Genomic DNA, 15,123 nt, shown 5'->3' on the forward strand with positions numbered 1-15,123 from the left:
GATTTAAATGTCCCGCCGAAGAGGCGGGGCGGAAGCGGCTGGCGGGCCTCCTTTCTCCTCCCGCGGCTGTGATTGGCGGCGGCGGCGCTGCGGGAGGAGGCGGAGGAGGAGGCGGGGCCGCGGGAGGGTGCCTGGCTGGCTTTGGGCGCCGCTGCAGCCTCAGCTGACCGAGGGGCGCCCGCACCGCCGCCAGCCTCGCCGACGCAGCCTTGGCCGTGCGCCCCGTGGCCAGGGAGGCCGCCACCCGGGCCATGGAGGCAGCGCGGCGGAGGCGTTAAGAGCGCCGCTGGCATCGCGCCTGCCGGGCAGCCAAGGCGAGCGGGCCAGGCGACAGCCGGAGCGGGGAAGAGATGAGCGGCGGCGGCGGCGGCAGCAGCGGGGCTCCTTCGGGGCCGGGCTCCGGCTCAGCGCCCTGCCGCTTCGCCCACTACTTTGTGCTGTGCGGGATCGACGCCGACAGCGGCTTGGAGCCGGATGAACTAGCAGGTAAGCCGAGGAAGATAGGACGGGCAGGACAAAGGGGATAGCGGGGATCCCTCCTCCTGGCTCGGCTGGGCTTCGGAGAGCCAAGTCTGGCGTTTCGTAGGGTCGGGCGGCTGCCTTCCCTCCTTCGCGCTTCCTTGCTTGCTTGCTTGCTTGCTTGCTTCTTTCGGGCATCGCTCTCCCGGGGTGGCTTCGGGCCCTCGGGCTTGCCCTGGTGGGGAGCCGCCGACGAGCTCCCGGTCCGCCGAGACCCCGCACTGCGCGGGATCTGCTGGGGCGCCGAGCGCAAAGGCAGCCTGTGCCGGGCTCCCCCGGTCGGTTTTTCCCGCCTCCCTCCGACGTTTTCGGGGTGCTGTTGGCCCTCTGGCAAGGAGGGGGCGCCGCGAGCGGCGTTGGCGGGGACCCAGGGGGCGGCCAAGCGCCCCTGGAAAAGGACTCCGGTCGCTGCGCCTCCCCGGAGGGGCTTTGCCGCGCAGCCGCTCTCTCCTTTTCTCCCCGGGGTTGCCATGAGGAGATTAACTGGGACGGGCACTTCGGGGGAGGAACCCCCCCCTCTCCAAAGGCCAGCCTTTCGATCCTCTTGAGACATCCCCCCCTCCTCCGCCCCATTATGCCTTTCTAATTCCCGGCCAATACAATCCACACCGTTAAAAGAAGGTGGGTTTAAAGGAGGTTTAATTTTTCTTAGGAAGCAGCAACTGATCACCTTGCCCCATAATGTTTATCCTCAGGTCTAATCATCCCCTGGTTTCCACACAGACACACACACACAGACACACACACACACATTCCTCTTTTCTTTATATCCCCGCCCATTTTCCAAAATCGTGATGCCTCCAAGCTGCAGTAGCCAGGTTTGGTTATGTCACTGGCAAGAGTAACCATGTTTCAATGCAGTTGTCTTTACCATAGGTTGGATAACAATCGGCGTTCCCCTCCCCGTGGCCTTCGCTGGTGTTGCACAGGCCCAGGTGTTGTGAAAGATTTATACGCTTCCCTGGTTGTTGCACAGCCTCCCTGTTGAATCAAGGGCTTGCTGAGGTCCAAAGAACAGAAAAACCACCTTTGTAACTACTGTGTTGCTACAGAATGCGCCTCTTGAAAGTGGCTGGTTTAAACCCCTTTTGGGGAGGGATTGGACTGTGGTGTCAAAAACCTCTAGCTGTGATGGACAGAGAGGAAGATGCTAATTAATATTGCACCAGTATTAATATGGCAACACAGTCCACTGACTATCCCAAAAATATACAGGGAAGAAATAATCATTGAACTATACTTAAGAAGCTTATAATGGGGGGGGGGGGAAGGGAAGGGTTCTTCACCAATAGATTGTGGGTCTTTGAATAAAGGAAATTCAATGATTTAAGAAGAACAAAAAACATTTCCTAAAAAATGTGTATTCTCCAAAATATGGTATATTGGTTTTTAGCAGAACTATTTCATTCCTCTCTTTGTTTCCTCCAGAGCTGTCTGGACCTAATTATTCTCTAGTATGGCTTTCTTTGAAATTTTTTAAAACCTGCATTTATTTATCAGCAGCAATCTTAAAAAGCATCTGTGCATGCTGGGAGAAAAGCCCTTGCTCACATAATTTTAACTAATTTCAGGAGAATTTGCTTTTACCTATATTAAAGCTAGAGAAATGTCAGCCTCTTTGCATAACCAGCTGTAGAAAAGAGGGAAAATCTGTTTTAAAAAATAGATAAGGGTAGAAGAATTAGGAAACCATTTTAAAAGCCTGTAATTACATGCTGTTTGTGGACCCTGAAAAGGACTTAAATTGTAGTGCTGTTTTAGAAAATTCTGCAGTGTCTCGAGCCAATAGATAAAAAAAGAAATCAATATCTGAACTTAAAGTTTGTTCTGTTCAAAATGAGACTAGCAATCTAGTAGTGGCTTAATTATTTCTACATAAAATTGTAAATTTTAGCCTTGATATTGGGCTGATTTTGAAAAAGGCCTCATGTATTCCAGTATCCTATTTTAACAAGTACGTGAGTGCTTGGTAAGTAATAAAATATTTAGAGGACTAGAAACAGACACATTATATGTTTGTCGTTCGGTTATCATATTTAACTTCCCCTAGCAATGGAAGTATGTATATATATATCCTTAAACAAGCCTCCAGGCTATTCTGAAATTAAAGGTTAATTCATTTAAGAGGTTTCATTGTTGTTATTTACTTGATATTTTCAGAAATTAACTGCTGTTTTTTCAGCTGTAGAGCTTACTTTCTAGGATATCTGTATGTTGGAATTGAATGGGCATGCTTCAAGGCAAGTGAATACAACACTGTTGACTTGAACCTGAGAATCACAGCAAGCAGTAAAGTATACATGGATACTTTGGCCAGCTGTGATCCATATGTTGAAAGGGAGACTTTTGCCTATGTGACACGCTGCTTCTAGAACTTGGCTAGGTGCAAGAATTGCCATGAAGTAAAGATAGTCCTTGACTTACGACCACAATTGAGCCCCAACTTTATATTGCTAAGTGAGAAATTTGTTAAGTGAGTTTTGCCCCATTTTACGATTTTTCTTGCCACATTTGTTAAATGAATCACTGCAATTGTTAAATTAGTAAGACTGTTTTTAAGTGAATCTGGCTTCCCCATTGGCTTTGCTTATCAGAAGGTCACAAAAAGGGATCACATAAACCCAGGACATTGCAACCGTCATAAATATGAAACCTGTTGCCAGGCATCAGAATGTAAATCACATGACCACGGGAATGCTGCAATAGTCATAAGTGTAAAAAATGGACGTAAAGCACTTTTTTCAATGCTGTTGTAACTTTGAATGGTCACTAAATGAACTGTTGTAAGTCGAGGATCACCTGTAGAGATAATGCATATTAGCATTGCATTCAGATTTGCAACTTTGTATCCTAATGCAGTTTAAGCATCTCAGCTAGTAAAATGTTTTTCTTCTATTTTAGTGAGATAAATATCCTGACCCCAACCTTTTCTCTGCTTAATATCCAATCTGATTAAGAATGGTGGAGAAAGCTTGTCCATGACTTGCGACTCTGGAGTCCTCAGTGCTGTCTGAGTTTGTTATGCAGATGTTTCATTTCTTAACTAAGTAATATCATCAGAACACAGTTCATCTATGACAGGAGTGTCAAACTGCCGGCCCACAGGCCGGACGCATCACGAGGAAACGACGCCCACCCCTTTGCCGGCAATGAGGAAAGAGTTCCAATATATCGCGCGACATCATGTGACGTTGAGAGTTTGACATGTCTGATCTATGAGTTATAGATATTCTCTTCTATTATTTGTGACCTGTGGTCCAACCCCCTGTCCTCTCATACCATCTTGGACAATGACTGTCCAAGGTTTTCAAGAAAAGATTGGATAAACTGTTTGTCCGAGATGGTATGTGGACTCTTGCCTTGGGAACAGAGGTTTGGACTAGAAGACTTCCATGGTTCCTTTTAGCCCTAAAATTTGCTTCGTCATAATTGTTTCCTTAATATAGATTTTGATTTTTTTTCTTCTGGCTCAATAATAGCAACATTTAGAAGTTTTTAGAGGTAGTAGTATCTGTGCAGACCTGGGCTCAGAAATGAATATAGTTGGCTAGTTAATACTTGGATAGGAGACCACAAGGAATTCCTGGAAAAAGACAAAAGCAGATTACTTTTGTACTATTGCCAAGAAAGCAGCATGGAGATGTCCATGAAAGCATAGGGCTGAAGGCATCTATTTTTATTTCATGGAAAAATGTTGCTTTTCTATCAGAAAATGCTTAATTAGGTAAATTATACTTTGCCAAGAATATTTCTGTTATTTAATTTAAAGGTATAACAGATACAACCAAAAATAGACATTAGTTGCAAGCGTTCTCCTTATGAAATGTACTTTAGTGTCCAAGATAATACTTTGTAGTTTTTCCACTTTCAAGCATTAAATTAAATGTTGGCTTTAGTGTATGCAGTATAGTTTCTATTGATATAAATGTTTCTTTTCTCCATGAGAAGCCTTTTGATTCTTTGACACTGAAGGTGAACCCAGTTTCATTTCCATAGCACTTACCTTTGGGGAGTTTAAACTAAAACAACTTCTAATTCCTCTTTCTGAAAATAGCTGTACAATAGTTATGTTGTTATGCTAATTGGGAGTTTGCTGTTATCTTTCGAGTGAGAATATGTTGTTGTTTTCAGAGCTGTAAAAGCAGATTTGCATCCTTCTCAAGGGCGAATGCAAATATCCACAGCAACTCTGATCTGAAATTACATTTCAGTGTTAACTTTTTTTCAGCTGATATTGAAGCGACTCTTGCATTTTTTCCTCCTGCTACTGTTTTGGAATTGACTTTAGAGAGCTCACGTTGGATATATAATTACAGTCTAGCAAACATTAATTTATGTGAACATTTACATGGCATATACAGTCATGGCCGAAATTGTTGGCACCCCAGAAATTTTTCCAGAAAATCAAGTATTTCTCACAGAAAGGTATTGCAGGAACACATGTTTTGCTATACACAGGTTTATTCCCTTTGTGTGTATTGGAACACAACAAAAAAAGGGAGGAAAAAAAGCAAATTGGACATAATGTCAAACAAAACTCCAAAAATGGGCCGGACAAAATTATTGGCACCCTTTCAAAATTGTGGGTAAACAAGATTGTTTCAAGCATGTGATGCTCCTTTAAACTCACCTGGGGCAAGTAACAGGTGTGGGCAATATAAAAATCACACCTGAAAGCAGATAAAAAGGAGAGAAGTTCACTTAGTCTTTGCATTGTGTGTCTGTGTGTGCCATGCTAAGCATGGACAACAGAAAGAGGAGAAGAGAACTGTCTGAGGACTTGAGAACCAAAACTGTGGACAAATATCAACAATCTCAAGGTCACAAGTCCATCTCCAGAGATCTAGATTTGCCTTTGTCCACAGTGCGCAACATTATCAAGAAGTTTGCAACCCATGGCACTGTAGCGAATCTCCCTGGTCGTGGACAGAAGAGAAAAATTGATGAAAGGTTGCAACGCAGGATAGTCCGCATGGTGGATAAGCAGCCCCAAACAAGTTCCAAAGGAATGCAAGCTGTCCTGCAGGCTCAGGGAGCATCAGTGTCAGTGCAAACTATCCGTCGACATTTACATGAAATGGAACGCTATGGCAGGAGACCCAGGAGGACCCCACTGCTGACACAGAGACATAAAAAAGCAAGATTACAGTTTGCCAAAATGTACTTGAGTAAGCCAAAATCCTTCTGGGAAAACGTCTTGTGGACAGATGAGACCAAGATAGAGCTTTTTGGTAAAGCACATCATTCTACTGTTTACCGAAAACAAAATGAGGCCTACAAAGAAAAGAACACAGTACCTACAGTGAAATATGGTGGAGGTTCAACGATGTTTTGGGGTTGTTTTGCTGCCTCTGGCACTGGGTGCCTTGAATGTGTGCAAGGCATCATCAAATCTGAGGATTACCAAAGGATTTTGGGTCGCACTGTAGAGCCCAGTGTCAGAAAGCTGGGTTTGCGTCCGAGATCTTGGGTCTTCCAGCAGGACAATGACCCTAAACATACGTCAAAAAGCACCCAGAAATGGATGGCAAGGAAGCGCTGGAGAGTTCTGAAGTGGCCAGCAATGAGTCCAGATCTGAATCCCATTGAACACCTGTGAAAGATCTTAAAATTGCTGTTGGGAAAAGGCACCCTTCCAGTAAGAGAGACCTGGAGCAGTTTGCAAAGGAAGAGTGGTCCAAAATTGCGGGTGAGAGGTGTAAGAAGCTTATTGATGGTTATAGGAAGCGACTGATTTCAGTTATTTTTTCCAAAGGGTGTGCAACCAAATATTAAGTTAAGGGTGCCAATAATTTTGTCCGGCCCATTTTTGGAGTTTTGTTTGACATTATGTCCAATTTGCTTTTTCTCCTCCCTTTTTTGTTATGTTCCAATACACACAAAGGGAATAAACCTGTGTATAGCAAAACATGTGATCCTGCAATACTTTTCTGTGAGAAATACTTGATTTTCTGGAAAAATTTCTGGGGTGCCAACAATTTTGGCCATGACTGTATTAGGCTCTTGAACCTTGATAAGAACAAAGTTTCTCAAGTAAAATTGGGGATGATCAAGTGAATCCAGAACTTGAGCCTTTACTTTAGCCTTCTGGAAGGCTGTGAAGACCTCCCCCCAAGCATTAGGCTAGGACAGGGGTGTCCAACCTTGACAACTTTAAGACTTGTGGACTTCAACTTCCAGAATTGCCCAGCCAGTCATGCTGTTGTTTCTATTGGTTGTTGGGATCTACCTAGCATTACTATATGAGATAGGTGGCCTTACAAGTTCAGTAAATAAATCTTAGTGTATTTCTGGCACTACTTTATCCAACTTGCTTCTCCAACCTGAAGCTTCACAGATGTGGGATTAGGGGTTGTTACTCTTCTGGGGGACACCAGGCAAGGAACATTTGTATAAATGCGGTTTCACCTGTCGCTTTGAATTGTAAATAAGCACACCAAGAGGAGCAAGTTTTCTGTTCCCTGCCTTGTTTTAGGGTCCTGGAACCTCCAAAATAGTGCTAAATAATGGCAGAGCCTCTATTTTGTGTAAATTCCTGAAAAGTGGAAAGTCGGACAGAAAAAGAGTTAATACTACTGTATCCCTGCAACATTGTTCCCGCCCTGAAAACATTGCAAAATTGTCTTTATTTGGAATTTTTAAAAACGTAAATGCATTATGTGAGGCTTGTTTTGTATGGTGTGGACTTTGATTGATTGATATGCATTGACTGATGCTGCAATCCTAAGGGATATCTAGCTGACTGGTATTTAGTATTATAACACTTGGCGGCAAACTTTAATGGCTAGATTAATCAATGAAATAGTTGCCTTTTAAGAATGCTTTGGTTTGGCTTCCTGTTTGTTTATATAAAGCCTTAAAATGGTCCTGTTTCAGTGGTTCGAGTGGATTGATGGCTTTCATGAAAGCCATTCTTAGCTGGTTGGCAGGATATCAATTTTGGGATAAAAAATGCTTTAGTTGATTAATTGGGAGGGAAAGAGTAATTGGGAGGCTGAAGTGCACTCTTGTTTGTTTCCTACCACTTCTGATTCAAGTATACTGCAACAGGGAATTTAAAATGGAATACAGAAAATGAATATTGGCTTTTGTTAAGGTAGGAACTCTTGTTTTTTTAAAAAGGGCCGCTCACTGGCATCCTTTGTCTTTGGTATATAATTCTGTGATTTGAGATTATGGGTATAGCCATCAATGGGCATAGCAGTTTGCAAAGACTTAAAGACCCCAAAGTGTTCCACTACATTATGGTCTCCATATATATTTTTATTACACCTTTATTACAGTCATCTCTGGAAGTTCAGGAATTTGATGGATCACTAACTAAATGAAACCTGGGCTATTTAAATTGAAGGAAATGAAGACAGAATAAATGGGGAAAATCTATGGTTAATTTTGGTTGTTTTTTTAAATCAATCAATTACATTTAATAAATAAATATAATATTTACTATAAAAGAAATTTAGCCAAAAATTAAATTATGCCCAAAGAGGTTGATAATGATGGCAAATACAAAAAGGAGATCATTTAAAGTAGCAAATATTTTAAATCTTAACAGGATGTAGGAATTATAATGGTAAAATTTATTTTGGCAAAACGTATTTATTTTGGTAAAAAGGTATTTTTACCTTCCTGATGTGCTGGATTTTAATTCCCAGTATTCTCAACACGCTTTGGAATTTGGGGAGATGTATCCCAACACTTCTAAACTTCTGGCTATTGTATTTTTATTCCCCCTTGGAATCAATTTAAATGTTAAAACTGCAGTGGGATATGTAGCCAACTGATAGGTCAGCCAAATGAGTCAATTTTGCAGCAGCAACTAAAGTTCTAGAACTTTTATTCTGCAAAAAGTGAACCAGATGCATTTTTATTAGCATTATTTGTATTGCATTACACAAAACCAATATTGAATCTAATATAAACATCTTGTTTGAATAAAAATAAAACAAGGTGCAGCCATGATCTTTTGTATCTAGTGGATCGTTTTGCCATTTAATTCCAGATTTTTTGGTATTATTTTTTTATTTATTTTAATCCCATTTTTTTTAATTCCATTTATATCCCGCCCTTCTCTGAAGACTCAGGGCGGCTTACAAGCTTAGCAGTAGCCTTCATTCTATGTATATGCCTGCTTATTAGGGCTTTCACACACACACCCAAGCGGCATTATTACAAAGTCAGCTTAATTGCCCCCAACAATCTGGGTCCTCATTTTACCTACCTCGGAAGGATGGAAGGCTGAGTCAACCATTTATATCCCGCCCTTCTCTGAAGACTCAGGGCGGCTTACAATTTAAGCACAAACCAATGTGCTTAGCAATAGCCTTCATTCTATGTATATGCCTGCTTGTTAGGGCTTTCCCCCCCCCCCCCAAGCGGCATTATTACAAAGTCAGCTTATTGCCCCCAACACTCTGGGTCCTCATTATACTCTGCAACAGTGTGATTCATTCATTTAGTATATTTCTATGCTGCCCATCCCATCTAGATGATTCAATAAAAATACCATATAAGATTAAAACAATAAAGACCATAAATTTAAAATTCAGTTAAAATTCAATTGATCAAAATAGAGAGGAAGGAAGTTAGAGGTGGGATGCATAAAACCAAAGGTGTCAAACTCAATTTCATTGAGGGCCGCATTAGCATTGTGGTGCCATGGCTGTGGTGGTCACGGCAAACTGGGTGGGCGTGGCTGTGGTGGGCATGGTCACCTCAATGTTGCTCGTGGGGGAGGACGCCTGTGGGGGCAGAGCAGGTTGGGGATCATCCAGGGGTCTCTGGTGGGTGGGGCAGTAGGCAAGAGGCTCGTCCTGCGGCGTGAGGCGAGGCAGGGGCCGGAGCGGCTGCTGCTTGATACCATTGGCTCCCGCACACACAGGCCAGTGAGTGCATGAGGGCTGGCGGTATCTGTCGGCAGCTACAGCCTGCCAGCTTCTCGACCAGCACATTCTGGGGACCCGCAGCCTGCTGCGAATATGGGCCATCCCTCCAGCAGCAGATGGAGTGGGGGAGGCATGTGTTGCAGACCGCTGGACATACCTACTCTGTCCCATCTGTTTTTGCTTTTGGTTGGAGAGCAGGTCTCTGCTGGTCATCTCCTTGGCCCCTCAAAGATCTTGCTCTTGGCCTGCACATGGAGCCTGTTCCCCTTGCGCACACAACGCACTTTGGCCCTGCCTTGGGCCACCGCCACCAGCAGCTCACGCAGGTCCATTAGGCTGCTACCGCCTGGCCTGCCTGGCCTGCTCTGCACAAAGGAGGCGAAACGGCTGGCTAGCAAGCTCAAGTAGAGGTGGTAGAGCATGCCGACGTGTAGCAAGCAAAAGGCCACCCCGAGCAGGGAAACCTTTTTTTTTGCACACGGCAGCAGAGGCCTAAAGTGAAAAGGTTTTATAAAACCCAGCTGAAGGCCTAGGACTGGGGTGAGGGCTCTGCGTGCCACGTGCCATAGGTTCATTACCACGGCCATAGGATTTCCTGCCTGAGCAGGGGGTTGGACTAGATGACATCCAACCTCCTTTCCAATATTATTATTGTTATTATTATTATTGTTGTTGTTGTTGTTAAAATAAATGGTTTAGTATGTTGTAGATGCTAACATACTGTAGAGTTAAAAAAGAGTTTAAGTTTAAAAACAGTTCATAAATGTCTGTATTACTAATTGAAAATAAGTGTTCACTTATTGGTAGTATAGTAGCAGAGTATTAAATCTATATTGGTGAATATATTTGATCCTATCCATAGTCTAAATACTTTGTGGTAGCCTGAGCACTGCAGATGTGTGGGTAGATAGTAATTACTAAATGATGGGTCTGTTATAAGCAAAATTTAAATGTTGTAGCTTTCTTTATTAATGAAATAATTTAGAATACGGATTGTGTAAATGCTTTCTTCCTATATATAACTCTATCTATAGTTTTTATAAAATAAACTAACTCTTGGGTAATGAAATTAACAGTAGAGACATTTTTTTGCTTTATTCCGTATAATAAAAATGGTTAACGCTGTGACGCAGCCAATCGTCATGTATATTTTTTTAAAATATCAAATTTACACAACCTGCAAACTAGCTTATAATAGTTATTTTCAGATACTGGGATAAATAGCTTTGCAAATTGATGTGCATTTGCAGTCATTTGAAATAATGTGTTAGTTTGAGCATAAAATATGATGGTTTCACCACAAGTCACGTAATGATTAAAAGCACCATGATTATTTTGAAATGTTTATGCATGTGCACAAATGTATTATATCAAACAAAGAAGGCAAGATACCTATGCTAGCTATATATATATATATGAAAAAGCACTTGCTTCGCACCTAGAAAAAATAAAAGTTTAGACATATGTTGTTTTTAAAAAAGGGGGGGCTGGTTTTTGAATAAAAACAAATCTGAATACAGTGTGAAACCCAGCAATAGCAATAGCAATAGCATTTAGGCTTATATATCACCCCACAGCACTTTAAGCACACTCTGGGTGATTTACAATGAAGAAGTGTTATTTGCATATTGCCCCCAACAATCTGGGTCCTCATTTTACTGACCTTGGAAAGATGGAAGGCGTCAGGATCAAAATCTAATTGCAAGTGCAATTGAAATTCTGAATGTTAAAAATTGTTATTCATGTTATCATTTTTGTATAAATGTCAGCTTAACATAAACTCTCTGACTCCAGTTATTATGTACTTTATTAAAAATTACAGTAACAAAGCAAAGAAACCCCTAAAAATAAGTAGCCCAATTCTTAGAAAAGCAGGCATCTAATTTACTGTCAAGATACCGGTATTCATTTTTTAGAAAATGTTTTTGGCATCTAACATCACTGTAGGGGGCAAAATAAGATTTTATAGTCCCCACTTTATAATCTGGGTGCATTAAAAATTAAGTAGATTTGTTGTGCTGATCGCGCTCTTGCAATATATAATGCATGCATTGTTTTGTAAAGCAAAAAAATGTGTTGTCTTCATGGATAGTTTGCTGTCAACTTCAGCCATATAATCCCTAAAAGATCATTTCAGCCTGGGAAAGGAAAGAAGGCTGCAAGTTGCTTTTTTGCCATTTCTAATTTGTTCTAAAGGCTCCCTATCTAACATATGATTCTTCCATTTTCTTTTGGAAGTTAGTACAGCTATTTATTCCAAAACCTGGGGGCCTCAGCAGGAAAAGCCATGTTCTTGCTTTATTTTTGTAGCTGGAAGTTTGGGGCTCAGAAACAATCATCCCTTCAAGGTAGCCTACAGAAGTCTAGCTATTGGAACCTTGGGTTGTAATACATCACCTTGAGCAATCTATTTTTTTTATTTAATATTTTATAATGCAAAAATGAGGTGCATTTACAGAATTCTATTATAAATCTAAAAGAAAAAGGGTATACATTTCCCCTTTTTTATTTTAGTGGCTGGTTTAGAGCCTTGAATAATTGAGCTGTTACACTCTGCTGGAGATTCAGTTTCCCCGCCCCACATCTTGTATAATCTCTAGGTTTCAAGCTTTCGTTAGATCTAATGTAGTAAATTAGCATCTTCTTTGTATTTTGAGAATTACACATCGATTTTTCTGAACAGATCCTCTACTAGAGTTGAGTCAGAGAACAAATTAGCTATCTTTGTGGCATTTACCTATTGGTAGTTCTCAACGTGTTCATTTAATGACAGTTCAGTATTACAACAGCCTTGGAAAGGGTGCTTTATGGCTTTAAAACACTTCCAGCCATCACAAAATGTTGCAACTCCCCCCTCCCCCCCAATCATGTGATTGCAATATTGTGCTTTGCAACCTATTTTTTACTTAAAGCTGGTTGCCAAGTGCTCCATGATCATGTGATCACCATTTTCAATCTTCTCTACCAACTTCCCCAGAAAGTCAATGGGGAAGATGGTAGGGAAGCTTGTAAACTACTGCTGCCTGCCGAGAGGAATCCCCCCTCACTTCTGGGAGCTGGCTGAATGAGCTGTCTGCTGAGAGGGGCTGAATGCCTTGGTGGGATGCAGAAATGGAGCTGAAATTTTGTTCCTGCACCCCGCCAAAAGAGTTTCTTTCCATGCATAGAGGGAAGCTGGGGTGCAGAAATGGAGCTGAAATCCTTCAGCAGGCAGCTGTTTCAGCCAGCCCCCAGAGATGAGAGGGAGCCAAGAGGGAGCCAAAATTTAGCCAGAGGATTTCAGGGGCCGAAATCTTGCTTGGATTTTGACAGGATTTTCAGTTCCTGAGTGGAGTCTCCCAGGGTCGCCTCACTCCCCTGAGGCACCCCTCGCTACTTACCTGGGGCTCCATCCACTTAACAACCTGCACGATCATGATCACTTGCAGGATCATCTGCAAATACCACAACCGGGAGTGCTTGGATTGTGATCATTTAACAAAGCACTCACATTCTTGCTTAATTGTCACTTTGCTGAGTGGACAAAATTCTGGTCCCAGTTGTGGTTGAGGACTGCCTGCATTCTGATCATCTGCCTGGATTTAAGTACTGCTTAGCCCTATGACCACGATTGAGAGCAGAATTTCCATTGCTAAGAGACACAGTTGCTAAGTGAATTTTGCCCCATTTTATAACCTTTCTTGCCACAGTCGTTAAGCGAATCATTGTTATTAAGTTAGTAACATGGTTGCTAAGTGAATCTGGCTTCCCCATTGATTTTGCTTGTTAGAAGGCCGCATAAAGTGATTACATGATTCCAAGACACAGCAATTGTCATAAATATGAGCCAGTTGCCAGGCTTCTGAATTTAGATCACATAACCCATATGGAGGCTGCAACGGACGTAAGTGTGAAAAATGGCCATAAGTAACTTTTTTCAGTGCTGTTGTAACTAAGGTCACTAAGCAAATGGTTGTAATTTGAGGACTACCTTTACTTGCTTTGAGTGTCTTAACTTCATCAGTCCTAGAGACCAAATTAAGGATGATTCCTTATTCCAGTAGAATTTTTTTCTTGTAAAGCTAGAAATAAGGAATTGTTGGCTTATACCTGCTTCTGCCATTATTTTTTTTTCAGAGATTCTCATCATAATTGGGTAGTGCCCCTTATTAAACTCTGGTTATGGGCAAAGAGATGAATTCTATGCCCAGGATCTTCTGTCTACCAGAATCAAAGGCAATGTTTAATTTATTCATTTTTCTGTGATAGCTTGTAGAGTTTGGCTGCAATTAAAAATGGAGTAATTTTCCCATGATAATCTCAATTGACAGTCTTAATCTTTAGTAGACCACTGTAGTCTTAATGTCAATCTTTTTGTTCCTAATCTTTTCTCTTTCCTCATTCCTCATTTGACTCCTCAAACTGTTGTAATTTATTTGTTGTATATTATCTGCTCTGCGGGTAGCAACTTTAATAAAGAGTGGAAGGGAACAAACTTGTTTTTTATCCTATTCATATGATTGAATGAAGTGCTCACCCAGCTAATTTCCTGGCATAGCCTATGCTCTGCAGTAGCATTTAAATAAATGATTCACAGGATAATCCTATGCAAGATTTCCCAGAAATAAATCTCATCATATCTGTTAACTGAAGAACTGTATTTCAGCATTTTAGTGATCAGTGGAAATGATCATCCCGTTTGAGATTCTCTCATGTGGCTGTATTTCCCCCCCCCCCCCAGTTATCCACTCTAGCAGGGTGCACAAATGCTTTATCTGCATCTGTTATTAGGAAAAAAAACCAAGACAAAACACTGTAGGTTTAATGCAAACAAAGGGAATAAGATTCTGCTTTCAGCGTCATGCATAATACAAAACCAGCTATTTATTTATTTATTTAGCGAGATATTTCCCCACTCCCAAATGGCTTTGAGCAGCTCCAAAACGGAATATAAAATGAATAAATAAGATGCGCATCCAGTTCCTCAACAAAAAAGCATTTGTAAACCACATCCCACAAAGGGCTCCATCCACTCTAACTCGAGGTGTTGGAAAATGGCTAAGGCCTTCAGGAACATCATCAGGGTAGGAGCCTCATTGCAGGTGAGGCTGAGAAGGCACACTTTCTGGATCCTGAAAGATGACACTGTTTGATCAAGGGACTTGGAAGCAAGCCAACTTTGTCAGGTTGTATAGTACTGGTTGGGCAGAAACCATGGAAGATAGGCAGTTCCTCAGTAACCTGACTTTGTGCCATCTAGGCCTTATGGATGATAAGCAGCCTCTTGAATCATACCTGAAAATATACTGATGTCCAGTGTAGTTTAAGGGTATGACATGAGCACGCAAGAGATGCCCATCACTGCCCACACCCCTGCATTCTAATGAGGTTTCAGGATCTGTGCTTCAGTAAACTGTTTATCTCAGTCCTCCTCACTCTTTTTCAGAAAATAGGCTCTTTATAGCTTAGTATAAAGGTTAAGGTGACTGATTCTAGGGGGTGGTGCTCATCTTGATTTCTTAGTTCAAGGAGTCCACGTTGTCCAAAGGCCCTTTCCATGGTCATGTGGCCAGCATGACTATAAGCCGAGGTGCAGGGGACCTGTTCTTTCCCACCAAAAAGTGGTGCCTGTTTATCTTTAATTACTGCTATCTGATTCTGGTATCATACTATTGAAACCCTGATCTCAATGCAGACATTTGATTAGGCACGTGAAAAGGACTTTTTTATTAGTTTCTGT

The 15,123-nt window shown here is 41.8% G+C and overlaps 1 protein-coding gene across 3 annotated transcripts in view; it reads left to right on the top strand.

The window, feature by feature from the left end:
• Positions 1–259: 259 nt before the first annotated feature.
• DENND5B (DENN domain containing 5B) overlaps positions 260–15,123 on the top strand; it is a 127,324-nt gene continuing 112,460 nt past the window's right edge. Inside the window, exon 1 of one of the 3 annotated variants that reach the window (XM_081331429.1) lies at positions 260–486. In XM_081331429.1, coding sequence (XP_081187555.1) covers positions 351–486 — 136 coding nt within the window. In that variant the 5' untranslated portion in view covers positions 260–350. The remainder of the gene's footprint in view (positions 487–15,123) is intronic. The other 2 variants (XM_081331427.1, XM_081331428.1) reach the window with 2 other exon arrangements.

Source organism: Vipera berus (assembly GCF_964194415.1).
Source record: "Vipera berus genome assembly, chromosome: 6".
Lineage (NCBI taxonomy): Eukaryota > Metazoa > Chordata > Lepidosauria > Squamata > Viperidae > Vipera > Vipera berus.